This window comes from Prionailurus bengalensis, chromosome D1 (genome assembly GCF_016509475.1).
Source record: "Prionailurus bengalensis isolate Pbe53 chromosome D1, Fcat_Pben_1.1_paternal_pri, whole genome shotgun sequence".
Lineage (NCBI taxonomy): Eukaryota > Metazoa > Chordata > Mammalia > Carnivora > Felidae > Prionailurus > Prionailurus bengalensis.
Genome location: NC_057346.1, coordinates 112,759,195 through 112,786,571, shown reverse-complemented (window position 1 = coordinate 112,786,571; position 27,377 = coordinate 112,759,195). Strand labels below are relative to the sequence as shown.

Sequence of the window (27,377 nt, the reverse complement as noted above, 5' to 3'; positions counted from 1 at the left end):
CGGCCCTGTCCGCGGACCAGTCCCCTGGTCCGGCTGGCCTATCGCCTGGGCCCCCAGCTGCACGGATCTTCTGGGGCCGCTTCCTCTGGGGCACGACACCCGGCCCTCCTCCGGAGGACACCCCCATCCTGTACGTCCACCTTCCAGCTGTGTTATTCTATCAGCTGGTTTCCACACTAGGCCTTCCACGCGGCAAAAGTGCCTCCGTGGCCCAGAGCACGAGAGAAAACCACGGCAGCCACTTCTCAAGGTAACGGCAGCTTATGCTCAGTATTCTTTATTGGCAGTGGGAAACGCTTCACTACTGTATTGAAAGACAGCAATAAATAATACTGTGATAAAAATAGTTCAAAAGTAGACTGTACATACTTTGTTACACAATCAGGAAGTTCACAAAAGATTAATAGAAAAAACAGAACGGAAACGGTCAATTGTACAAGTAAATTAAAAGCAGAAACCAAATGTAAAAAGACATGCCGTTTCTCTGTATCAGCTGCATAATAAATAACACACCATGATCTGAGCACATTTCTTGCTGGCTTTTTAATATGCCGCGTACAAAGTAAGTTACATTTGCTACTTCTATAAACCGAAGTGGCTGTCGCATCAAAATCTACAAATGGACGATGAGGTCCACTCTTTAAACATGTTTACAAACAAATGTAAAAAGTTGATTTCCGTAAGAACAATAAGGCCTTTATTAGAGTGGCACTACATTATTTCCAGGATCTTGCGCCCTCCTCCTGGGTGGGCACCCAGCACCCTGCCCCGCGGTGGGAGCCCAGTGCTTCCTGATTGGTCCTCTGAGAGTTCTGGGGCCAGGGAGCTCGGGGTGCCCAGGCCCCCCTGCCCAGGCTTTCTGGGTCCTCAGCTCCCGGGTCCTGCCGGTCACTCCAGGCAAAAGCTGCCCAAGCCCCCAGGGACAAGGCTCTGAAAGGGCTCACCGGTCCTAGGAGATGCTTGTAGTGTTGCGATAACCCTTCCGCTCCCAGTTTTATTAGCTGATATTTAACACCAGATATTTTTAATCTGTTCACACTGCAGAATAAAGCATTTCTTGCTAGAAAAAGTGTAGTTAAGGTCAGTCATTAAAATACAACAACTGCTCAAAATTAAGTCTGATTATTTCAAAATGATTGTATGTGACATTTGTAAAGGAAAATGCACGCTGTGTCACGATGATTTTACAAACGCGGTAAAATCCTTTTCTCTGTCAGGGTTTATTAATAAAAAATTAAACAGTGATAATTACAATAAATGCATAATTTACAAAAGCCCTGTATCTGTTCATAGGATTTATACATACAAGCATTACAAGTACATTCGTTTGAAAGACTAAACTTAGACAGAGGAACACGAATTGATTGGAAAGGATATTTATAGCCTGGATATACATGAAAAAGTGAGTAACTATATAAAAGAAGTCATAAGTTTACATAAATATAAGAAACATTAAACTCTAAAATATTTTCTCTATGGTATTCGTGAGTTCTTCACTAGTTAAAAACTCTGTAATAAAATATCTCAGGGTCCGTATAACAGGTATTAACAGATTAGAGATCCCGCTGAACCTTGCAGCATAGTCCCCTCCGGGCTCCGAGTGCTGCGTGGTCACCGGTAGAAGTAGTGTGGGTAAGCTGGAAAATAAAAGCAAGAGAACGACTCTTAAGACAGCAGCCCGAACAGCACCTTCCAGGGCCCCAGGTGGGACCCGGCACACGCGCCCCTCCCTTCCTGTTTTAAGCGCTCCGAGAATTTGGAGAAAACATGAACAGTTTGCATATCGAGAATTCTCTGATTGACTTCATTCTGGCATACGACTAAAAGTTACCAATTAAAAAAAAAAAAAAAACATACAGAATCCAATCAAATATTCTTTTTTTTGAAGATTTTCAGTCATCTCCACACCCAATGTGGGGCTCAAACTCACTACCCCAAGATCAAGGGTTGTAGGCTCCACCTCCTGGGCCAGCCAGGAGCCCCCACCAATCAAATATTGTGGCTGAGACAGGAAAACAGAAGAAGAGCAGAACAAAGCCGCCCCGCTCAGAGCAGGGGAGAAGAGGGCTGGGCTCCTGGGCCCACACCCGAAATCTCCATGTTCAAACTCAGCCCCTCAGATGGTAATGCTGTTCCGTTTTTAAAAACCAATCTCTCAACTGAGAGGCTATCGCCGTCACTCACGTGATGACGGTATTGAATCCGCTGGGGCCTGGTTCATTCGGGAAGGTGTATTTAAAACAAGCCCGCCAGCGCCTGCCGACCTGGGAGCTCCACCAGGCCAGGCAGAGGCAAGTGCCACGTGCTCCCGAACACCGGGGCGGGGAAGGGGGGGGGGGGGCGGTGGTCATCTCAGCTCAGAGCAGCTCCCTTCTGCTCCGGCTGCAATCCTGCCTCCCTACCCCAAAAGACATTAGCAGACGTTGAAGCCAAACTTCTGTTGTTTAAGGAAAGAGTGGAAATACAGTTTTCCCCTGAAAAACTGAGGCCACACCAACCTCTTTGTTAAGTGTAATAAGCACACACAAACCCCAGGATCCTCTTAGCAGGTGCAGAGAGGCTCGTGTTGTGCGTGTGTGTATTTCTCAAAGTCCCTAAGTGAACCTGCGTGGGCTCTCCTGGCGCCCAAGGACATCGCGTGGACAGGACACGGGTGCCCAACTGCGGCCTGCACGGACGGTGCCCTCTACTCACCACAGGGGGGGTCAGCAGGAGTAAGTCCTGACTGTGGCGGAATCCAGCCTCTGCGGTCCCGAAACGCTGCCTGCTCCGACCAGCAGCACGAGGGGCGGCGTGCAAACACAGCATGCGGTTAGTCTCAAAACGTCACACGAGGGCACTAGTACAGCCGCGCACATTCTAACCCACAGCAGCACCCACCGAGGGCTCCCGGGGCACCTCCGAGTGGGGTTCTCTCCACCCCGAGCGGCCTGGGGACTCCCTGGGAGTTCGCTCTAAAACAGCAACGGGGCGGCAGATGCCAGGAGAACAACTTCGCCGCGTCCATCTGCACGCGTGACGACTCCTGACACGGTAACTCTCTTCCCCCTAAACCCTCTAGAGTTCTCGACTTTTCCGGACTTTTCCCTCAGCCCTAACGATCCTCTGTAAGGAGAGTATGCGGTGAATGACCCAGTGAATGCCAGCGGCCCACTGAAGGGTGAAGGTAAACCGAGTCCAGTGCCGTCCTGATGCCCGCTCTGCCCTCCCCGGAGGGGGTGCGGGACAGCGACTCGGCCAAGAGCACTGAAGCCCGGCCTCGGCTCCTGCCGGAAACAGCGTGAGAACAGAGGCTTCTGTTGTCAACAAACGCCCTGCACGGCTAAGTTTTCCAACCTCCGCAGCGGGTGTGTGTGGCTCCCGAGTCCATGTTCCGTGTTCCGGCAGGTTCCGCGGGAACACAGCCTGTCAATATTCGGCCGAGGTATCGGGGAGCGAGCTGTGCCGCCGGCGGCCGCGGGCCACCTGGATGAGCCCCCGACGCGGAGGTCCCGGGAGACCCGCCGCGGCCCCCCGCACTCATTCTGCTTTAGGAAGCCACGAAGACGCCCGCTGTGCTGGCTTTGCTCAGTCACCACACGAGGGTGTGGAGCCCCCTGCCACGCGACACGCTCCCCACGCCTTTTTCTAGAGTCATGTTTACCCGAACTCTAATCCAAACATCACCGTTGACACTTAACCCGCAAGACGTGGTTTTTGAAGATGGAGATGGTAATAAGGCCGTGAGGAAAATCAGAGGGCAGTCAGGGTAGCCAACCAGCGGAGGCTAAGTTACAACGAAAACTTATAAAAATTATCTATGGGCTCCACGAGGAAAATGCTATTTTTTAAAAAGTTGGGTTTTTCCCTCATTAAGCATATTACTGAAGTCTGGCAAAGAGAAGGAGTTTTTTAATGAAAATGCTGCCCTCACTCAAAGCTCAGTAAAGGCCTTACGTAAGTTACTTTCCCTGGTTTTTACAGAGGAGAGCGAGAGCAAAACTCACAAACCCAAGTACGGGCAGGGCTAATAGCAGGAAACTGTAACAACCACACCGTACGATTCCTACAACCACGTCCTTCGTACAGTTTTCCAAGACCATCGAGGGTGAGCGTGATTGTCTGTGACAGGCCTACCGCTGCAGTGGCCCGCGGGACATGCCTGACCCTGTCCAAAAGCTTCCTGTGAGGGACTCACTGAGCCATCACAGCCAACCAACGAGGAAGACACCAGGGCGACGACCACTCTACAGACGGGGACGCTGAGGCCCAGGGCCCAAGGCCATGCACCTCCCTCGTGGCAGAGCCGGGCTCTAACCCAGGCATCTGGCTCCCGATGCGGTCACTGAGTGGGGCATAATCGGAGCCGGGAGATCGGCCTACAAATCACTCATCAGCCGTGGCCGCAAAGCAGAAGGATGGTCAAGGGCTGATCGCCGGCCTGACCCGACGTGGCGACTACACAGCCGATGTGGGTTCCACAGGACGGGCCGCGCTCCGTGAGGACAGCCCAGGCTCGCCCTCTTCCTTCTCTCCGTCCTCTTATGACATGTACTGACACGGAGAAGCAGCACAGGGACGGAGGTGGGAACTGTGCTCCAGACACTCCTCCAGTGTGGAGGGCAGTCCTGGGGGGGAGGGGGAGGGGGGAGCGCGGCTTGAAAGCCACCGCGCTGCCATCTTATAAACGAGCGCCCTAGGGCCGCCCATCACATACGTAGCTTTGCAAGCGTGGGTGCTGGTCCGACGCTCGGGGGACACCCACGAAGCCTAGCTTCAGTAGTTGGAAGAATACGCTAATATTCAACCAGATAGGAACGTTAAAACAATCTCTATCGCCGTGAGACTTTGAGAAGCAGAATTGGGGTTAATCTTAGAGCATTCAAGCCTGAGCACGCCACAGCACCCGAACGCCTTGTTACGCATCAGGTCGTTCCAGCCAACGAGCCTCCTGTGCCACCGCCGAGGGGCCGGGGCAGCGTGGGACGTCACGTACCGTCCAGCTGTATCTTCTTTGGCTGCATAGAGGGTGAGGACAGAGAGGAAGTGACCCGGAAATTTGCGGGGAGAGTCTCTGCAGACCCAGCAGCCAAGCCACGAACGTCCTTTGGTCTGAATTTTTTTCTCCAAGAAGGCGCCCTCCTAAAGCTTTTATCATCATCCTGGGAAATAAAAGACAAAAATATATAGTAAAGTTACCAGCCCTTGAAAATGACCTCACTCCGCAGTTTTGTTTCCACGTATTTACCCCCATTCCTGACAGCCACCGGGCCGCCTGCCCAGACGGGAGCCCCAGGGGGTAAAGGGAGGCAGGGTCACACTTGTGCCGGGACCCTGATGGGCACAAGTCAGGACAGTCCTGGGCCGCCTGGGGCTGCTCCACTGTCTACGTGAAATCACCTTCCTGCTGTAAAAGATACTACGTTTTTGTTCTCAGAACGGTCTTCAGGCTGCGGACAGTCCCGCAGCGCCCTTTCGCTTGCCCTGTTCTCGTCACACCAAGTGTTCTTATGGCAACGAAGACAGTCTTAAGTAGTGGTGTGGGAGTAAATCGGTCCTGGTTTTGTATAAGGAGAAAGCAACATTTTGTGTCTTTTCAAATAAACGACTGAAACCTTCCCCCAGAGCACAGGGCCCTGGATTGCAGTGAGATATCCTGCTGCCCCCAAAAACACAACTTACAGGCTCTATTCCCAGGCTGCAGCCAACGTGTTATGATGCGAAAAATATTTCTGAAGAGTATCAAAAGTCAAACAGCAAAAAGTAAAAAAACCGAACCACCCATCTCTGTGAAAATATTGGTTTCTCAATAGCTCATTTGTTTTTTTTTATTTTTTTTGAAGTTTATTTATTTAGTTTTGAGAAAGAATCAGCATGAGTGGGGGAGGGACACAGGGAGAGAGGGAGACAGAATCCCAAGCAGACTCAGCAGTCAGACGTGAGGCTGAAACTCACAACTGTGAGATCATAACCTGAGCCAAAACCAAGAGTCAGATGCTTAACCGCCTGAGCCACACAGGTGTCCCTGTTTTTTATATTCTGAGAGAGAGAGAACGAGTGTGTGTGAGCGAGGCGCAGAGAGAAAGAGGGACAGGAGACCCGAAGCAGGCTCCACGGTGACAGCAGCGAGCCCAATGCAGGGCTTGAACTCACAAACAGGGGGATCGTGACCTTAGCGGAAGTCAGACACCTAACTGACTGAGCCACCCAGTAGCCCTAATGGCTCGTTTGTTAATAAATTAAGAGCAAAGCTTAAGTTGTAAAGTAAAATTATCTCCACATTTGCAAGAGTTATCTGATATGTGGCTCCTACAAATTTAGTAATCTACATTTATTTTTTATTAAAAAAAAATTTTTTTTAATCTTTATTTGTTTTTGAGAGAGAGACAGACAAAGCATGAGCAGGGGAGGAACAGAGAGAGAAGGAGACACAGAATCTGAAGCAGGCTCCAGGCTCCAAGCTGTCAGCACGGAGCCCGATGTGGGGCTCGAACCCACAAACCGTGAGATCGTGACCTGAGCTGAAGTCGGACGCTTAACTGACTGAGCCACCCACCTAGGCGCCCCGACATTTACTTTTTGTTTTGAAGATTATACTTTTAAGTAATCTCTATACCCAACATGTGGCTTGAACTCACAACCCTGAGATTAGGAGTCCCATGCTCCTCCAACTGAGCCAGCCAGGTACCCCCAAATATTAATAATTTACAGTTAATGGAAATTTAGTTATTAGGTGGAAAACTTACTTCATCGAATCTTCTGTCCGTCCCCATGACCAAAAGGTTGTTAAACTCCCTTTCCAAGACGGCACGAGCCTGAAATCATAAACCAACAGCCCAAAAGTTATGTCAATCTAAAGGATGTTAGCATATCGCAATTATTTTTAAACCAAGACTGGAAAAATTAAAAAAAAAAACCCAAGGGATAAATGCCTTGAATCCTAATACTGTATTTTAAATAAGGATTTTAATGTGAAGTCCATTAATGGGCTTTATTTATTTTTGAGAGGCGGGGGGGGGGGGGGGGAGACAGAGCTGAGCAGGGGAGGGGCAGAGAGAGATGGAGAGAGAGAATCCCAAGCAGACTCCACGTGGTCAGCACAGAGCCTGACATGGGGATCAAACCCACAAACTATGAGATCAAGGCCTGAGCTGAAACCAAGAGTCTGGCGCTTAATCGACTGAGCCCCCCAGGAGGCCTACGGGAATGGGCCTTTGGGGAGAGGGGTCCATGCTCCCTGGGAAATTAGACCAGGGTGTCGTGGTGGGGGGGGGGGGGGGGGTGTTTCCAGTGGGGAGACTGAGGGCGTTCCCAAAGGTGTATAGTGTTCTGAAGAAGAATAACAACTTCCTGACTCTCCAGTGAGCCCATGAGTCAAAAAAAATTCCACAGGGAAATCAGAAACAGAATCCACGAAACTTCCACGTGACACACGGAAGTAAGAGTGCTTCTCTCTCCATGTAAGGGCTCAATGCACACCAGGCTCACGAGCCTGTGACGGGAAGGGACAGGCAGAGCTCAGGCAGGAGGAGGCAGCGCCGTGGACTCCGGGCCGCAGAGCACAGCCCAGGCTCGAGGAGAGAGGCCTAGCTGTGCGGTGTAGCCACACGCTGCCTCGCTCAAATACAGGGCGCAGGGTCTCCAGCAGGAGAGCGGCGGGCGGGCCCGGCCGGCCCGGCGTCACCTGTGTGTTCTGGGTCGGGATCTGAAGCAGAAGCGCCAGGGCGTTGAAGTCGAAGGTCTCATCTAAGGCCATCAGCGCACCGTGAACGCCACTCTCTACGAGATTGTTCGCAAACTCTTTAAGGCCAATCGACAGGACCCAGCGAATCACTCGGTCATTGCTCCAAACCAGCACATCTGCAGACAGTAAACACCGATGGTCAGAGCGGCTGCAGAAAGCTCTCTCCATCACATCCACACCCTGTAACGCAGGACAGGGATCCCCGCTGTGCGCCCTGAGCCTCCGGGTCCCGACCCGAGGCGTGACCCAAACGGGCACGGAGGGCACCGCCAGGTGGGCAGACGGCCCCTGCTGCGCTCACACGCTGTCATCCTGGCCCCTCGCCAGCCTCATGCAAACTGTCCCGTCGGAACCCACTCCTCGAGGAAACTCTCGAACAAGGAAGTTCTCATGCACACTGACTTTCTAGAGAATACAAAATGACCAGGGCCCAGGCATTGGGAACCAGAAGGACACACGAGGCACGACTATGCTTCATCTACAGACTGCGGGTCTGCTGGAAAACCTTCCTCCCATCAGACGTGTTGGCCCCGTGTCTGGGCACCTTGTGGCTTGAACACGAACCTCTCAGTTACAATCGTGAAGCCCGTTTTCTTGACTCATTGGGAAACCAGAAACTTGAAGATACTCTCCAGCATATTAGAGACTGTGAGGGGAGACCTCATGTTTATGCAAAGTAATAAATATTGCATTTGCATTAGGAGAGATCTAAAAATCACCAGATGATCACCAGTTACTTTGAAAGACTGCTTCTGTCAACCGTGAAAAGATTTAAAATGGAAGTACACAATACATGAAACACATTTACCTAGTTCATTTCCAAGGTCCTCTTCTAGGTAAAAGGACAGATATACACACGGACACACGAAAAATACTTACAGATCGTTACTACGTTTATATGTTACATATGTTACATTATATATGTACAGAACCTGTATCACAGATATTGTCTTATGGTGTTTCTTGTGACTCACACTAACTCAATCATGGCTAGACTACCCTTCAAATGGGCTATCTTCCCAGCCATTTTTTTTATGCTTATTTACTTTTGAGAGAGAGACAGAGACAGAGTGGGGGGGAGAGAGAGGGGGAGCGCGAGAAAGCGTTGGGGCAGAGAGAGAAAGAGTGCAAGACACAGAATCCCAAGCAGCCTCCAGGCTCCAAGGTGTCAGCACAGAGCCCAACGCGGGGCTCAAACTCATGAATCACAAGATCGTGACCTGAGCTGAAGTCGGACGCCCAACCCATCTGAGCCACTCAGGCTCCCCTCCAGCCACATTTTTTTAAAGTTTATTTATTTCAAAATAGTTTTTTAATATTTATTTTTGAGTGGGGGGGAGGGGGACAGAGTGAGAGGGAGACACAGAATCCAAAGCAGGCTCCAGCATGTGAGCTGTCAGCATAGAGCCTGACACAGGGCTCAAACACACGAACAGTGAGATTATGACCTGAGCCAGAGTCAGACGCTTAACTGACTAAGCCACGCAGGTGCCCCCTAAGTTTATTTCTTTGACAGACAGCGACAGTGAGAGCTGGAGCAACAGGGGGAGGGGCACAGGAAAGGAGGGAGGGAGAGAATCCCAAGCAGGCTCCACACTGTCAGCACAGAGCATGACACAGGGCTTGAACCCACGAACCCTGAGCTGAAACCAAGAGGTAGATGCTCAACCGACTGAGCCACCCAAGTGCCCCTTCCGTAACCACACTTTTACCTTTCTTTCTTAGTAAACACGAGGGATGAAAACAGCACTCACAGGACGGTGGTAAGGATTAAATAAATTAACCTTTGTGCTTGGAGTTGGTAAGTCCGATCTGCTATTACCATTCTTAGTGATTTCTTTATACTGAAAATTTGGGGAGAGGTTACGTTGAGCTTAATCGTTAACGTCTTGTCGCAAAACAAACTACTACACTTGCTCAGTTAGAGGTGCCCTGGGTGTTGCTGTCTTGGCTGAGCACCATGTCCTCTCATACGCCCCTGGGCCTGCTCCCTCCTCGAAATGCCTCTGCCTGCTCCCCCGCCCCCGCGCCCCAGAAGAGGCCCCCCACCCTGTCTGCGAGGCCCAAGTGCCCCGCTGACCCCATACCGCTCCCTCATCCACAGGAAGAAGAACCACGCTATGCTACTGTGGGCCCCTCGAGTCCTTGGAGAGACAGCCAGGGCAGTACTTTTCACACTCACACCAAGACGCACACAGCAGGGGCCTGTTCACCTCTGCTCTGTTGCTCTCTAATGGTGTGTAGCAGCTTTTCTGAACAAAAGAGGACGTGTATCCTCGTAAGAGGAAATGTCTAAGGTCATAGGAAGAATGTTTACCCGGAGACCCTGAACCTACAGACTGACGTTAAGCACGAGAAAATGGGCACAGGGTCTCTGGCCGCAGAAAGGGATCATCTCTCCCTCCTCTGTAATGATTCCAGACTACTTTTTTCCACTTCAAGCCTTTCCTGATTTTTTTAAAAAGCAGGAAATCACCGAGGCTGTTCACACACGCTGCATGAATTGAATGCCATGTACTAGCCTTTTACTTCACTCTGGCTTTCTTCTCTTTTTCTCTCTAGCTCTTTACGGTCGTAATTCAACCTTCGCAGGCACATAATTCCGCACTGGAAACTGTTTCTGTTACCAAAAACCAAAAACAAAACAAAACAAAACACAATTAGCCGTGGCAGTGGGCAAACATCTCTTAGCCAACCAGGAAGGGCCAACGTGCAGCAGCACACCTGTGGAAGCTGTCGACCATCTTCAGCTGCCCTCGGAGGTCCTTCTTGGTCAGGTGGTCCAGCATGCGCGCGTCCACCAGGCACTCCATGAAGTAGCTGCGGTACTGCGCGAGGCCCAGGCTGGGCAGCCACTCGTTGCCGATCCACTCGTGGTTCATGTCCCCGTATGCCAGCGTCTGCTCGCGATAATTAAGAACATCAGTTCAGAAAAAAAAAACCCAAAAAACAGAGAGGACGTCGCAAGGGTCATTTAAATCATCTTTACACTGAATTTTTAATCTGTTACGTATTTTCAAAGGCCAACCCAATAATATGGCTTTTTATAATTTCAAAATAATTTGATCTCCTACTTACTGACTTAAATTTTCTATTAAAATTGTACACAAAGGAAATTCTACCATTAAAAATCTACAACTCATTTGTGCTAATGCATATAATGTAATCACCAAACCACATTAAACCTGTAACTGATTACATGTTAGCATTCTGAAACAGTTTTCATAGGTAATAATATAACAACAAAGAATGATCACGACTCATGAACAAGTTTGAAGGATCAATCCAGCTCAACTCATTAGAACTCTCTCTGGCTTTAATTTTATGTTTAACACTTTGTTTTCCATATTTCCTTAACAAAATATTTGTTAATTTCAAAATGAGTTTTAAAAAGTGAATACAAACATAGATTTAAAAGAAGACATGAACCCATTAAGACCGAGAGGAGAGACGGTTAGAAGACCTCCCTTTCCCCGTGGTTGAGTAGCTGACTGAGCAGGTGAGCCAGAATGATAGGCTCCCAAGGACGGAGAAGCCCTGAGCGGCACCATCAACTAGCCCAACCCAATTGCCGTGAGAGCACTCTAGCCAACAGCAACAGTGCACACAGAATGTTCCCCAACACAGACAAAGCTCCACGTGTTTAAAGAGACTGAACTCATACCAAATATATGTCCCCTGACCTCCACAGAATTAAATTAGAAAGCAATAATGAAAAGAGATCTAGAAAACTCCCAAATATTTGGAATTAGCACACTCCTAACTGACCCACGTGCCAAAGAAGAAATCACAAGGGAAATGGGAAAAGCTTTTGAATTGAATGAAAGTGAACACACAAGGGGCATCTGGCTGGCTTGGTCAGTGGAGTGCGCTGCTCTCAATCTCAGGGTCATAGGTTCAAGACCCATGTTGGGTGTAGATGTTACTTAAATAAAATCTTAAAAAAAAAAAACCATAAAGAAAGCACACACACGATATATTCATAAACTGTGGGACGCTGCACTAGCTGCGGGAAATTTATAGTATTAAGTACTTACGTTATAAATGAAGGTCGCAAATCAATAATGTAAGATGCTACCTTAAAAAATCTGAAAAAGGAGAACAAAGGAAATTCACAGCAAACAGAAGGAAGAAAATAAAAGAGCAGAAATCAATGAAACAGAAACCAGAAAAATAATAGAAAATAAAACAATGAAAGTAAAACCTAGGTCTTCATAAACATCAGTAGAATGGAATGACCCTACCCAGAGTGATTAAGAAGAAAGATATAAGTTATCTACATCAAGAATGAAAGACCCTACAGACACTGAAATCACCATACATCAGTACAGACCCTGCAGACACTGAAATCATTGTACATCAGTACAGACCCTACAGACACTGAAATCACTGTACATCAGTACAGACCCTACAGACACTGAAAGGGTAATAAGGGAAAATTGTAGACAGCCGTAAGCAACCTGGATAAGACAGGCAAGTTTCTTGAAAGACATAATCTACGAAAGCCACTCGGAAAGAAACTGGTAACCTGTACCTGACTTTGTAGCTATAACCCACAGACACACACACATGCACATCTCTACCTCAAATGCTCTTGCCATTGATCTCTACCAAACATTTATGAAAACAGTACCAATTCTACATAAACTATTACAAAAAAAGTGAAGAAGAAATACCTAGCTCATTCTATACGAGCATTATTTTGACACTAAAACCAGACAGATTATAAAAAAAAAAAAAACCAGATCAATAGCATTCATAGACAGAGATGCAAACTCCCTTAACAAAACATTAGCAAATCGAATCAGTAATAAGTGAAAAGAATATGATATCATGACAAGTGGAGTTTATCCCAGTAACATAGCTTGGGTCAATATTTAAAAGTCAAGGAAGTTCACCGTACCAATGTACTGAAAAGAAAAAACCACAGAGATGGGGGAAACGTGTGTGACCAAATCACTCATCTATGGAAATCTCAGCAATCTAGAAACTGAAAAGATGGCTGCCTTGACCTGATAAAGGGCTTCTACAAAAAAATGTGGAGCTGAATGCACACTAGTGGTGTAAGACTGAATGCATTTTCCCTAAAATCAGAAACAAAGTTAAGGATGTCTGCTCCCACCACTTCCATTCAGTACTGCACCAGAACTCCCAGCCACTGTGGTAAGGCAAGAAAAAGAAATCAAAAGCACATGGGTTGGAAAAGACATAACACTGTCCTGATTTGCATATGACTTGATTACCAACACAGAAGATGAATACAGGACAGCTATCAGAACTAACAGGACCTGTATTATTAAATACTAAAAAAATGAGCTGGAGATGGAGATTTTTAAAAATACCATTTATAATATTGTGAAAAACTATGAAATCCTTTGGGATACATCTAACAGAAAATGTGCAACATTTGTGCCATGAAACAGAAGTAAACACATTATAAGTATATGCACACATATCAAACAAAGGCACTGGATTTCTTCGGTGCAAGAAGGCAAAGCTACAGTCACAGGAATTCTGTAGTTACCTTATGGAATCCTTGGAAATATTAACTCTCAACTACCACCATGTTGTGTCTTGAAAATACAGCCTCTTATCTAGTATTCACACCAAACAAACTATAGAAGGAATGAGTCAGATTTCAGTAAGAATGCTCAAATTCAATAGAAGAAAACTGTGTGTCACTACTTTCTGTAAATAACCATGAGTGAGAAAAGCATCGAATGTTTTTGGCAAATTGTCACAATGTCATGTTTTTTCACTCTTTCCAACCTCACTCTCAATATCACAGACCTGACCCTTAGGGCGTGAATAGCCATCACTGCTTTCTTGCTTCTGTTCATGTATTCTTACATGGACACAAAATGCAAAGAAATTTCTAAATAGTCTCATGGGAGCAGAGTCCTCCTTCACGTTGTTCACATACTCTGGTCCCACTTGTTAAGTGGCCCATAACACATGCTCCCGGAGGACCCAGGCTCAAAACCGGGGAGACCCACACCTCCCGGGCTGCTGTCACAGCCTTCTGAAGAAAGCATACGACAGGGATCTCTCATGGTCAGAGAACACTCGGGCCGCAAGAGACTGCCGCTGCACAGGCTCTATTTTCTCCAGCACCGGAATGGTCACAAAGCCAATTCAGCTTTGCGACCTCTGTAAAACATGACAGGTGAGGGCAGGTGTTACCAGCAAGCAGCTCAGTTTTGCACGGGCAGTACACGGCCGGTACTTGCTAAATGAAGGCATCAGGGACTTGACCACACCTGGAAGTCTGCTTCCCCTGAGTGCCCAAGCGCATCTCCAGCTCCCCCTTGGCTTAAGAGCTGGTCGCTATGTCAGAGCCCGGGGAAGGCACACTCTATGACCGCTGCCCTTGGCGGCAGGGGGCAGGCGCACAGAGACCAGGACGCCTCTTCGTTCTCCTCTCGTCTAGAAGACGGATGGAGTGAAAACCATCCTTGCTTATGCTGAAGACTGAGTGGGGGCTAATTCTGGCGTCACTGGCACGGCTCATCCTTGTTTACGTTTCCACTGCAAAGAGCAAACATTCGGCTTATTTCATTTACACATCCCACCCCAAGACAGGGAATTTCATACTTAGTTGCTGCCAGAGCTCTTCTTCTTAGTGTGGAAGACGCTGATGTTGAAGCAATTATGAAATGCACCCTTTTCAATTCACTGATGGCCATTATTGGCCCCATAAAGAAACATCTCAGCAGGCTAAGTGATTAATGATATTTATCTAGAGTATTGGCACAGAGGGCTTAGATCAAACGGTTGAAGAGGGAACGCATGGAACATTAGAGTCACTCTCCTCTTTTGCTTTTTAAAAAGTGATACGGGGCACCTGGGTGGTTCAGTTGGTTAAGTGACTGACTTCGGCTCAGGACATGATCTCACAGTTCGTGAGATCAAGCCCCACATCAGGCTCTCTGCTGGCAGTGCAGAGCCCGCGTCAGATTCTCTGTCTCCCTCTGTCTCTCTGTCCCACCTTGCATTCTCTCTGCCTCAAAAATAAACATTAAAAAAAGTTTAAAAATAAAAAAAAAATTTTTTTTAAGTGATAATACGTGCTTCATTTTAGGAGTACAAATAGAGAAAAAAAGGTGTTTCAAGCATCAACTGGAAATGAGAAAAATTCAGATGTAAGAGGAGTTTGATTGTTTTTGCTGACATACAATTATCCTCTGCGGATCCTTGAACACGACACCATCAGTAAGAACTGACTGGCTGCAGCCTGCAGCCCTCGAAACCTAAAACCTTTTCTAGCCCTAAGACCTAACGGTACGTCAGGCGGCAACGTTACTGGAATCCGGGTAGGAGACCACTGCTTTTTAATCAAGCTGCCCAAACAAGGCTGCAAGAGAGTCGTGCCGGAGCTTTTTGTGAGCCTGGAGAACGAGGAAGCTGAAAATTCAAATGTACGATTTGCAAGCAGAGGCTTCATTTCTGAGAACCCCGGGAGTAAGAAAGCCTCTCAACGGACACAGCGGCAGGACGGCATGGAGCGACACGCTGATGCCCAGACGGGGAGGGAGGGTCCCCTGTGCCACCTCTCGTGCCAGGTATTTATCGGAACATCTCCCGTCAGCACGCCTTGGGAGAAGTGTCAGCCCACCGGGGACGGCCTTCTATGATCCCAGGAGCTGCCAGGGCCCAGGCACGGTGTGTGACAGCCACCGGCCAAACAAAGCGACGTGTGTTTTAAGCAGAATTAACCGTGGTGCCCCATGAGAAAGGTTCAAAATTGTCCATGAGACGTACTCTTTTAATCCTATGCTTTGCTCTAAGACTTTAAATCACCAATGATATTCGGCATAAAGTAAGATGTTAAAAACGTCAAGAAAAGTCAATTACAAGCTTTCACACTCCAGCTCTTTTGCTGCTGTACATATAGTGAAGAGTATATTATAGAGAGTCTCCAACCTGAGCCCAGCTTCCCTCCTCAGCCTCCTGGGGTCACGAGGTTAGGAATGCAAAAGAACACAACTGTTAGTACTGCTGGGCCTGGGCATGCGAGCAGATCAGCTCTGTCGGGAAGGCGTGGAGCGACTGGGTGACAGAGTGAGAAAGTCAAAGCGTCATGCAAAACTCATGCAAAACCACCAATTCCGATTCTCATGCAAGGAGCCGACTCCCCGTGGCAGGCACGTCCATTAAAGGAGACAACTAGGGCCACAATGTGGAGACCGCGCGCCAAACCGAGGTCTCTCCGGAAGGAGATAGGAGTTCAATCTATTCTAAACAGAGCTAGTCTATCCATTTTAAGTTCCTGGGAAAAATCTAAAATAGAATTCTACTTCACGCATTTCACTAATACCTAAAGGAAGTACTGATCCGAACAATTTAACGTGAAAGGACATTTTTGTTTCCCACAGAAAAGCCCAGAATCGCGCCATTCTCGGGGGCGGGAGGAGGGAGCACGGAGGGAGGACAGGCTCGGGGCTGCGACTGACCGTTTGTGGCGTGGCCGTGAGCGTTTCCATCTCTTCATGCGTTAACCAGATATTTCCTGTGGTCTAGGGCGGCCCCAGTGACAACCACATCCAGGGCAAGGGAGGCAGTGACAAAGAGGAAAGGCAGCAGACACGTGAGCCTCGGGCACATAAAAGGAGCAGGCGGCCGCACAGGCCATTCTTCCCGCCTTCTCGTTTCAGATGCCCACACGGAACACGACAGAAGGTTAAAACAAGCCCCGCCCCTTGACGGAGAACCACCACGCGCACCACCACTGTGCTGGCAGTGACCCCAGGACAGCCCACGGTTTCTGGAGCTTCATCTGCCACGCGTACCACCTGACACACGGGAAACATAAAAGCGACCTATTCGGTACTTCTGAAAACTATTCCTAATTCTCAAGGAACTCTCACTTCGATATGTTTAAAACATTCTCCCCCAAAGCACGAAAAGACCGTCTGGCCTGTGGACGGCTCCCCACAGGCGCTCCACAGCGATGGGGCCACGTGGACGGGACAACCTCACCTGGGGACCCTAAGAGGCCCAGCACAGGGCTCAGCGTGGCACACAGAACGGCCACTGACTTCAAGGAGCCAAAACACCGGCACCGCGGATGTGGCGTGGCAGACCCGAGGCCCGTTAGCGCCCTGCCGGCCCCCGGGCCCCTCGGGGAGAGGTTCCCTGTTCCAGGTGTGCTTGTCATCACCGTCCGCTGACTCAGCTCGTGAGCGGGGGCCTTCGCCGAGACGGTTTCTAAGACTTTGCGAAAGCCACCCTAACACCTTTGTTTCTACAAAGGTCTCTCTAACTGGAAACAACCAGGCAACGGGGACCTGGTCGGATGCCGTGACAGAACATTCCCGGGCCACAGGTCAGTGCACAGACTGACTGCGCATTACAATTCTGTCCTTAAGAATCGAAACAAAGATGCTGGCAATCCTTTCTGTGCAAAGTCCCTGCAAGTCCCGAATCAGGCGCTGACCTGCTTGCTACTCGGAGAAGAACGTGGGAGGCTGTGTCCTCGCCAGGTTTTCTCTTCGGAGCAGAGAACAGCAGAGTGGGAGCTGAGCCAACGTACAGAGCCCACAGCAAGGAGCCGGCCCACTTTGTCCCCCAAGAACCATTAACGTCGTCCTCAGATTTGTTTTTTAACGTTCAACCAGGAGGGGCGTCGGTAAGGACGGCCAGGGTCTGCCCGCGTGGAGCACGGCCGCGCTCAGTGTGCAGGGGCAGATGCACAGGCTGCTTAAAGCCCTGAGCCGCCGGGACCCACGGCTCCCTGAACGGAAAGCAACAACGGGCTGAATAAGTCAGACAGTAAAACACTGATAATAATGCAAACAGGGATCTGAGCTCTTTCCCCTTCGCTTTTGGTAAGTTTGTACTTAAATCGGGGATTAATTCCTTGTCTACACTTTAAAAAACTCCTATGTCTATACTGCAAAGTCAAGCTGTTCTGAGAGCACTCAATAAAGTATCTTTTAACCACCCGATCACGTATTTGAATGCTAAAACGTTAAACTGGAACACTAGTCGTGTGAGGCAACGTGAGCGGCAGATGGGCTCCTTCCACAGGTGCGTACCGTTCTCGAAGTGGGAGGGGCTGACGGACTAGTCAAGGACATGATCTCCTGAATGGCCAGCCGCAGCTTCAGCCGGTGCAGAGGGTTGCTGATGCCGATCTCACGCTGGATCTCCGTGTCGGACAGCGCAGACATGATGGCCCCGCTTTTCACGTTGGCTCGGCAAGCGGCCACGTACCAGGCAGGCATCCCGACCCAGAGCTAGAGACAGGAAGTGTAAAGGCCAGAAGGTTCTGCACGGTGTACGAATGCATTCATCCTGCTCACAGATGTGACGTGCTCCGCCCAGGATTCAAAAGAAACATACCTCCAGCCAAACAACAACGGTGGGCCCGTCCCACTGGGCGAAAGGTAAACCTTGTCTCCGGGCTTCCTCGAGCAATTCGTGCCTGCAAATAACGAGAGAATTCAACGCTGAAGAGTCACGAGCGCCTGCGGGTATATAGCAAGTGAACAGAGGTAATTCCCTGTGCACGTTTTCAAAAGCATATGGGGCGCCTGGGTGGCTCTGTCAGTCGGGCGACCGACTTCGGCTCAGGTCACGATCTCACGGTTCGTGAGTTCGAGCCCCGCGTCGGGGTCTGAGCTGACAGCTCGGAGCCTGGAGCCCGCTTCTGGTTCTGCGCCTCCCTCTCTCTCTCTGCCCCTCCCCTGCTCACGCTCTGTGTCTCTCTGTCTCTCGATAATGAATAAACATTAAAAAAAAAAATTAAAAAGCAAAAAAAGCGTAACAGAGGCGTCTCCTGGCAGAATTAAAGAATCAGTGTCAACATCAACCAACCCCGGCAACCTTCACGTCCGAGGCAGGACAGCGGAGGGAGTACCTGGACAACAAGGAAAACGGCAGGAGGGGGCCGCACCTGCGTCTGAGTGAGGAGCTGCTGTGAGGGTCTCAAATACGTCCGGCCAAGACAACAACACAGAACAGCACAGACTTTAGTACCGGTAATGGTCTGATACGGCAACTAAGGAACGGGCGGGATTTTGGCGGTTTCTATTCTACACGGCGATTCAGGCTAATACAGGTATCTGCTAAGTTAACAGAGTGGGTCATCCCATGGTTTAACCCACAGGCTTCAGACCCAGAAACTCTGAGTCCCCACCGCTGGGGCCAGTGCACACAGGGCAGCCTGTGAGACTGTGATCCTGTCACAAGCCGACACCAGGAAGCCGTCCTGGGATCCTCATCGCATCCGAAATATTCTGTCCGCCACCCAAACCATAACTTCACCATCTTAACATCTTTAAAAATGATCGTCCACTAATAACATAGTTACGTAAGAGACAACGCTATAGGCTTTGAGAATTTCACCTCGCCCTTTCATGTTGTGTACGTACGAGGCTTTCTGAGAGACACGAATTCTTTCTGAACGGGAAAGGCCTCGCAGAGAAGGTGGGGTGGGACAGAAGATGGTTTACCCTATGTGCCCGGGCCTCCTGAGGCATTTTTAAATCCCTCGGCCACTTGTAGTGTTATCTTTCTTTGATAAATTCTGCAGAACACATCACTGAATCTCATGTTTCTGAACAAACACATTGGCTCTTCAACATATTTAAACAGTATCAGACCTTTCTTAAGACTGTAAAGTCTACATACAATTCGAGCTCAAAATGTTTCACATCAAGTTTCAAGTAAGTGTTCCTGAAGTCAACCTTAGGTTTCCTGGGGGTAGTAAATGTTCTAATTGTGCAGGAAGGGTTACATCAGGGAGGGCAACAATTTTTTTTTTTTTTAAGTAAGCTCTATGCCCAAGGTGGGGCTTCAACTCAAGACCCTGAGACTGAGTCACATGCTGCACTGACTGAGCCAGCCAGGTGCCCTAGAATGCAACAAATCTTAATAGCCAGAGGAAGGAAGGGAGGGAGGGAGGGAGGGAGGGAGGAAGGAAGGAAGAAAGGCAAAACTTCCCTCTTTAAAACGAGCAGCAAAGCTATTTACTCACATGGGAAAAAGAAATGGGAGTCCACTGGGGCTGTGGTCACCCTGACACGGGGCACCCACACGGAACAAGCACGGGGAGAAGGGCCCCCCTCGCCGGGCCGAGTGAGCCATCCGTGTGCTCAATTTAACGCCGCTTTCCGTGTCCTACGGACAAATTCTCAACGACAGCAGCAACATCTTATGTGAACACTTGACGTAAGCCGTGCCACGTGACTCATACACACGATACTGATCGTTCCTTGGCAGACGGGCCAGGGAGAGACCTGAGCTCCGAAAGCATGGTCAGGGGCTCGGTCCCAAGCAGCCCAGCCCGCGGGAGGGGTGCGCACGGCTCTGCTGCAGGGCCCAGGGGGCTCGCAGATGCCCCGCACTCCGAAAGCAAACTGAACGGCGACCGGATTCGTGGCACTCTGTCTGCCACGCTTTGTCTTTTCACACGCAACAGGTATTTAGGGGCACCTGACTGCCTCGGTTGGTAGACCACAGGACTCTTGAGCTCAGGGTCGGGAGTCTGAGCCCCACACTGGGCGTGGAGCCTACCTCAAAAAAACATCTCACATACACGCTCACCGTCCACCCCTACAGGGTTACAGACGGCCCATGAACCCCACTACCTGGAGGTTGGTGTCCACGATTCTGACTTCACCCTCACCTTCCTCCTGGCGGTGGCCATTTGTTTACGAAAACCCTTTTCTGGTACAGATGCGCTTGTGGGTTGGAGCTCAGGCCCGAGGTCCCGCCGAGACCACGCAGAGGCAGCGGAGCCAGGGCCACGCAGCCGCAAGACCCAGGAGGCGGCGGCGACGTGGAGCCCCCAGCCGGGCAGCCGGCCCAGGTCTCTCTGCACTGGGCCCCGTCCCCTACCAGGCCGGAGCGCCGCCCAGGAGACTAAACACCGGATGGACCCGGGGGGGGGGGGGGGGGCGCCTGCACCCCTTCCTTCTCCTGGGGGGTCAGTGCCGCCCCCGTAAGCGGAGGAGCCAGAGCACCTGTGTGCACCCAACCCCTCCTTCGCCTGATGGACGAACTGCGCTTCTGGAGCCTGCCACTGCGGACGGCCAGCCCCCGTCACCTGGGACTCGCGTAAACCAAGGGCCACGTACCCCGGAAGAACCTGCCCGTGTACCCACACGGTCACTCCAACGATCGACGGAATGATCCGTTTTTCTCCTTGTGGACCACAAGCTACAAAATTAAGTGGGGCGGCTCACACTTTACCGTAAGGACATGAGGTTTGCTTGCACAGGTCAATACTCCAGAAAGCAACGCTCTCCGCCACCAGTTCCGAAGCCTGAAACACGAGGACTAAAGAGGCAGGGACTCTGATCTGTCTAGCACTTCTCTGCAATTTTTTTTTCGTGTTTATTTTTGAGAAAGGGCAGAGAGAGAGGAGACACAGAATCCGAAGCAGGCTCCAGGCTCTGAGCCGTCAGCCCAGAGCCCGACGCGGGGCTCGATCTCACGGACCGCGAGATCATGACCTGAGCTGAAGTCCGACAGTTAACCGACGGAGCCCTCCAGGCGCCCCTCGCTTCTCTGAATTTTCAGTGGGCCGCCAGCACCTAGCTCTGCACGGAGGAACGGGAGTTACAAGCCAACATCCTGGAGGCATGGGAGCCTTGTCTGACTTTCGCGGTTATTTCCTTCCTTCCTCGGCTCTCAGACGCCGCATCCCCCGCTGTGGCCGCGCCCCCCTTGGTTTACAGAACTCTGCCTCCCCCACAGGGTAAAATGCATGCGCGCTCTGACCGCCGTGGGCCAGGCCTACTGAGCGGGGACCTGATCCCCCTCAAGGACCCAATTCTCGACACCCCACGTGATTTTCTGAACACTCGCCCTAACAGTAGACTCATGCGGAGTGCTTCCCAGCCTTACGGTTAGAGCCGCAGGAGAAAGACACTTAGAAATCTGCTGAATCCTCCGGGGAGCAGGCACACCCATGAGGCCGCGTAACCCATGACTGACAACACGCATCTCACAGTCAGGACATAAATGGAGCGGCGAAGTGGTCTTTCGTAACAAGAAGCGTCTCATCAAATACGACATGACCACCGACACCACCGAGACTCATTCTCCTGAGGCGGACACTGTCCACACTAGGGCACCTCGCGTGGGGACTTACGGGGCCCTACCTCACCACCACGGCTCTGCCATCCGGGCAAAGCACCACTCTCGAAAATCCGAGCATAACTTCTGACTCCCTGAAAACTTAACTCCTCATAGCCCACTGTACCCAGAGGGCTTACCGATAAACAGTCGGTTAACACATATTTTGTAAGTTATGTATATATGCCATATTCTTTCATAAAACAAGGCAAAGGTTATTAAGAAAATCACAAAGAAGAGAAAATACATTTACAATACTATACTGGATTCATTAAAAAAAAAAAATGTTGCATATAAGTGGACCTTCTATTCAAACCCCTGCTGTTCAAGTGTCAACTGTATGGTCTGGAATTTGCCATCATGATCACGGAGTCCAGAGAACGACCCGCTCTCAGACACTCGGCTGCAGCTATGGTAACACAGAACCAAAGCCGGCAATTTGAACATCTCAGCCCCAGCGAAAGCTACCTACACACGCTCTGTGAAATTTCATCACACGCTGGGGCAAATAACTCAATAAAGGCCGTCCTCCTATGACCAAGTACTTAAACATACCTCCTGAGGATGACAAAATAAACATAGGAGACAGAGTGAAACGTTCTGGCCAATTTACGTTACTTCCGATCCTACGTGAAATACACATTTCTGGGAGCAGTGGGGTGGGAGACCCAGAGGGCACTGCCACGAGTCTCACTGTTTTCACTGTTTCCGTTACAAAAAGTGTAAGGATGTGAAATGAAACACATCGGCAACATCGAAGGGACAGAATTTTCCCAGCATGGTTCCAGGAGCAAAAGGCCTACTTTCAGTATCAAACTGCACACGGCCAGATGGCAACTATCCAAGTTATCTCAAAACACTTTTATACAGTTCAAACATAGCAACATTCAAATCAGACCGCTGTTAAGTGGTTTCCACAAATTTCCATTCCCAGGGAACCAAAAGCCTGACTGTTCCTACGGAATTGTGAGCAGTAACAGAAACCACAGCGTTTCACCTGAAACACAGCCCACGATGTGCCAGTCACGATCGTTATTATGACTTCTGAGAAGAAGACTAAACTGAGGCAGGTTTAAAGGAAAACCGACAGACAACTCCAGGGGCTGAAGGGGAACCGGCCTCTAGCGGCACGGGGCCCTGTGGGCCCAGTGTGGCCATGAGGCCCCGGCTCCAGACCGTGCAGGCCCTCGGAGCGCTCGAGAGCCACCGGACGCCTCGCCCGCCCACTGTCAGGCCTATCGCGGAGCCCACTGAGTTCTGCCCCGGCTCAAGGCCCAGAGCCCCAAACTGACCCGTACAGGAGCCGGGGCTCAGGGCCAAGTGCTCCGAGGTCTCACCCTCACGTGAGCCACAACACAGCCTCCCTGCACAACTTCTCAAGGTGGAGTGGGAATCCACGGGAGCCCCTTCACGATTTCACACGTGCTCTACGCCTCCAGGAGGCCCAGTTTAACAAGGACCTCAGGTTCAGCCTGGAGGGAGAGAGTCCCTCTTTGCAGCTACAGAGCTCAACGAACAAACAGCCACTGCTTCGAAACCAGGTACGGCTGACAGTACGCAGAGAAGACAAAGAACAGAACGCTTACTTTTTTTGAAGTTTACGGTTTTTCTCAGCCTGTCCGCCCAATTTGCTGAGTCCCAGGGCGTCCTGAGAGGAGTTTTCCACCTCCAAAACAGCAGCTGTGGGGAAGCAGAGTGATGAAATGGGGGGCGTGGGGGGGGGGGGGTGCTCAACAGGCCACGTGAGGGTCTCCCGACAGGGGGAGGAACCTGCAGGCAGAGCGATCACGGTTCTAGACGAATGACACCAGCAGGACCACCTGCGCGTGGGAGCCACACACGGGACACCAACCTGGTCCCGCGGGATCCTTGCCAGCGTGGCCCGGACGGCCCTTTTCTTTCTTGCCAAACAGGCGGCCGATGGAAGACTTGATGCCCTTCTTCTTGGGCGCTTTGTGCAGCGAGTCCTGGCTACTGTTGCTGCTGCTGGGGTTGCTCACGGGGCCGTCCTGCGAGCCTGTCGAGCTGGAGGACGGGGGAGGATCTTCAACGCAGGCTTGGCACACGACACAGCGCCCCACGCGAGTGAGAAGCACAGGCCCCCAGCTCCCGGGGGAGGGCTGCCCCCCGGGGAGCTGACGCTCTCTCCCTCCCAAGAAGATCTGGACTCCAAGCGCCCTGGGCCAAGAATGCACGGCAGCCCTTCCAGGCCGTGACCCGGGAGCACGGAGCACATGCACAACCAGAGCCAGCCGGGGACACGGTGCGAGAAACAGCGGCTGCTGGAGCTGCCCGGTGGGGGGAAGATGGCTCCCCAGAGCCCCTCGGGGCACAGAGCTCGGCCCAGGGGAGGGCAGAGGGGAAGCCTCAGGACAGCCGGCGGTTAGGATGTGGGCAAACGAGGCCGCCCTACAGCCGCCTGCACCGCCGGACTCCGGTCTGTCCCAGCGGACTTGCGCCCCGGCGGCCGCACCCCCAGAGACCCGGCAGGTGCCCCAAGAACATCGTGCACATAAACTCAGTTCGCTGGCGTTTCTTTAGAATCGCCGTCCCGACCCTTTCTCCCCCAAGAAGATCAAGGGTTTCTCGGAGCTGAAAACCAACGCGCTGGCGTGTCCCCTGTGGCGCCTGCGCCCCTTACTTTCTGGCGTCCCTGATGTCCTCGTGGCTGGCCGCGTGGAGCACCCCCTGGTGCAGTCTGTCCAAGCGCAGGGACCTCGGGGAGGAAGGAGGGGACGTTTCACATTTTATCGTTGCCTTGTCGTCTCGTACCTCTTCGCGCGAAGCCGGCAACTGCGGGGTCGAGAGGAGGGTGACAGGAGTTCACCGCGGGCCCGACAGACGAGCACACAGCCCTGAAATCACAGCCAGGAACTCATCTGAGTAGCTACGAGCTGCGCTTTCTGCGGCGTCCAAAACACCTTCTTAGCGTCGGCCTAACTCCGGGCCACACGTTGGGCAGCGGGCCCGCCGAGACCCCGGGCCATCTGCACCCAGCGGGTGCGCCCTCCCCCGGAACCCCATGCCACCGCGAGCCCGGCCGCGGAAGGCAGCGGCGGAGACCTTCGCGAACCACGCCCCGAACCACGTCCCCATCGACCACCGCCAGCTGAGGAGGAAGGTGCTGGTCTCCTGACGCCATTCAGAGCAAACCCTGGTGAGCAGAGGCTTCCCGTGCACGACTGTGCAACGCTCGCTGTCTGGGGGAAAAGGAACCAGCTTGGGCCCTAACCCAGTGTCACTTCCAGTAATGACGCAAAGCCTGGACCCACGAGCACGGGCGGAAAGTGAGAAGGCACCCAAACCCCCGCCCCCCCACCCCCACTCGGGTCTGACTTCTGCTTCTCGGGGACATTTCGGTTGATGTTACAAACTGATGGACTCATCTGCAGGTTACAGACAGTCTGCTCGACACGGTGGAGACACAGCGTCCCTTGGCTGCCGTCACGACAAATGAACCCCTTCAGACTCCATTTTTCCTTGTGTGACAGGCTGTGGGTCTGCGGCTATGTGGCTGTGGGCCCTGGAAAGGACGGCGGGGCCACGGACCCGCCAGCGTTATGACCCTTGACAGGTCCTGGTGGTGAGGCACCCGTGTAGGACTGGCGAGACGGGCACCGCCAACTGGGTTTGTACCAGGGCTTCCGAAGCTGCGTGGGGCTCGGGACACCCACGGGGGCCGGGGGTCAGCACCAAGCGGAGCTGAGCTCAGGGAAGACACCAGCTTAACCGACAGCTACAGAACACCTGCCTCCTCTCCTGATTTCCATGACCATCATCAGACAACAAAAGGCTACCTTAACTGGCGACAAATTATCAACATAAAAGTAAACAGGGTCAGACTTAAGTCACAGAAATAGATTTCAAATCCAGGTGGAGGCAAGGATATGGAGAAAACAAACACCAAAAGGGAACAGGACAGGGAGCCACACTAGGGACCCGGCTATGAGGTGAGCAGAGACGGAGGGTTCCGGGCGCAGGCCCTCCCCTGTGTCACAGCGCAAGCCCCCGCCCGGCGCTGGGTCCCGCCAGACTTGGGCCTATGGGCCATTTCGGTCTCAACCGAAAGGGAGGCTCCCGCGGGGCTGGAAAGCGCAACGCCCGTGCTGGCCCCGTGCGCGCGGACCTGACACCCACTTCTCGTGCACCTAGTCTTCATCCCCCAAAGCCTCCAAGGAGCCCTCCAAGGAGCCGTCAGTGAGCTGCGGGAGCAGGCCGTCCTGCCTGGGTGTTCACCACACGCCCCTTCCTTCCTTCCTCGAGAAGGTCTTGCTACCGAGGAAAGGGCGGCACGAGCCAGCGGACTGCAGGGCGTGCTCTGCGCCCCGTCGCCGGTGAGAGCTCCCGAGCTCTGTGGACCGTGCACCGATGGGCAGTTTGTGGACACCCCGAGGGCCACGATTCTATCGCTGTCCTCACTTACCAGGGGAGCAAACCAGGGCAAAAAGGGGGTGATTAACACGCCCGGGTCACGAAACCACCTTTGACGGAGCTGGCACTCGAACCCGGAGTTTAACTGAACGGCCACACCGTCCCTGCGGGGGCGGGACTCCCCCGGCTGCCGCCCAGCTCCGTATCAGAGGCACGGCCCTGTCAGCGCGTGGCCGGACGGGTCTGGGATGGGGGTACGGTCCAGGGAGCAAAGCATCCCAGTTATGAGGGGGGCGCTCCGGTCCCGAGGCACGGCACTTCCTGTGAGAAGGGGACACCCAAGTCATGGTCCTCTGGACACAGGAGGTGCCCTGCCCCGGCCCGGGGCGCCGTAAAGGAGAGAAGGGCGCCCGAGCAAAGGTGGGGTACGTGGCAGAGTGGTGTCGTGGCCAGCGTTTGCGCTGCAACGCGGCCTCGGGCACAGGACCCGGGCTCTCGGCCCGTTTCCACATCTGGAAACGGGGGTGACCACACACGCTGCGGCTCGCAGGGGTGTGGGTGGGGGCTGGGTAACAGGCTCCTAAACCACTGCACACAGCAGCTGGCGGGCCCCAAGAGCTCGCCGAACGCTGCTGGCCGCGACTGTCCAAGGTGGTTATCCCCAAATCGAACATCTAGGGCTCGGCTTCAGTCATTTCTCTTCCTAGAAACTTCTATGTCCCGCATAACTGAGTACGCAGCGAGCAGGAGACAAACGAGAGAGAAAGGCAAGCTCTCACATCCCTCGCAGGCACCATGGAAACCGGCCGCCGAGCTCGAGCGCCCAGCGCTTCCCGGGACACACCGGCCGCTTGTCGCGACCCGGTTGTGGTGCCCGCTCTGCGAAGCGACGGGCACTCTCCCACCCGCCACAGACAAACACAGGTAGGTTACGCTACCGAGCACTTTACCTTTCTACGATGCTTCCTTAAATCGCTAGGCTGACAGAGGCATGCAAAGAAAGGAAGAGAAATCAGATTTACTGCACGCTCGGAAGTCACACATTCAAGGACAAGAGGCAAACGTGTTTTAAAAACAACAACAGCACGGACATAATCGAGAGAAGGTTTAGAAACAACCATAACTGGAAACAGAACTTTCCACCACACATTTAAACATAATAGGTTATTCAACATTTACTAGCGAAACTATAAATTAT

General features: G+C 51.7%; 1 protein-coding gene across 7 annotated transcripts in view; it reads right to left on the bottom strand.

Moving 5' to 3' along the window:
* Window positions 1–245: 245 nt before the first annotated feature.
* The window catches only part of PPFIA1 (PTPRF interacting protein alpha 1), a 91,622-nt gene continuing 64,490 nt past the window's right edge, over window positions 246–27,377 (bottom strand). For 3 of the 7 annotated variants that reach the window (XM_043581938.1, XM_043581944.1, XM_043581941.1), the window contains 15 exons: window positions 27,130–27,159; window positions 24,450–24,601; window positions 23,661–23,833; window positions 23,395–23,488; window positions 18,068–18,149; window positions 17,761–17,961; window positions 16,177–16,239; window positions 15,647–15,673; window positions 10,448–10,623; window positions 10,246–10,343; window positions 7,664–7,839; window positions 6,726–6,794; window positions 4,976–5,141; window positions 2,695–2,764; window positions 246–1,637 (listed from right to left, as the gene is read on the bottom strand). In XM_043581938.1, the coding sequence (XP_043437873.1) occupies window positions 2,706–2,764; window positions 4,976–5,141; window positions 6,726–6,794; window positions 7,664–7,839; window positions 10,246–10,343; window positions 10,448–10,623; window positions 15,647–15,673; window positions 16,177–16,239; window positions 17,761–17,961; window positions 18,068–18,149; window positions 23,395–23,488; window positions 23,661–23,833; window positions 24,450–24,601; window positions 27,130–27,159 (1,566 nt within the window). In that variant the 3' untranslated portion in view covers window positions 246–1,637; window positions 2,695–2,705. The remainder of the gene's footprint in view (window positions 1,638–2,694; window positions 2,765–4,975; window positions 5,142–6,725; window positions 6,795–7,663; window positions 7,840–10,245; window positions 10,344–10,447; window positions 10,624–15,646; window positions 15,674–16,176; window positions 16,240–17,760; window positions 17,962–18,067; window positions 18,150–23,394; window positions 23,489–23,660; window positions 23,834–24,449; window positions 24,602–27,129; window positions 27,160–27,377) is intronic. The other 4 variants (XM_043581939.1, XM_043581940.1, XM_043581942.1 and 1 more) reach the window with 4 other exon arrangements.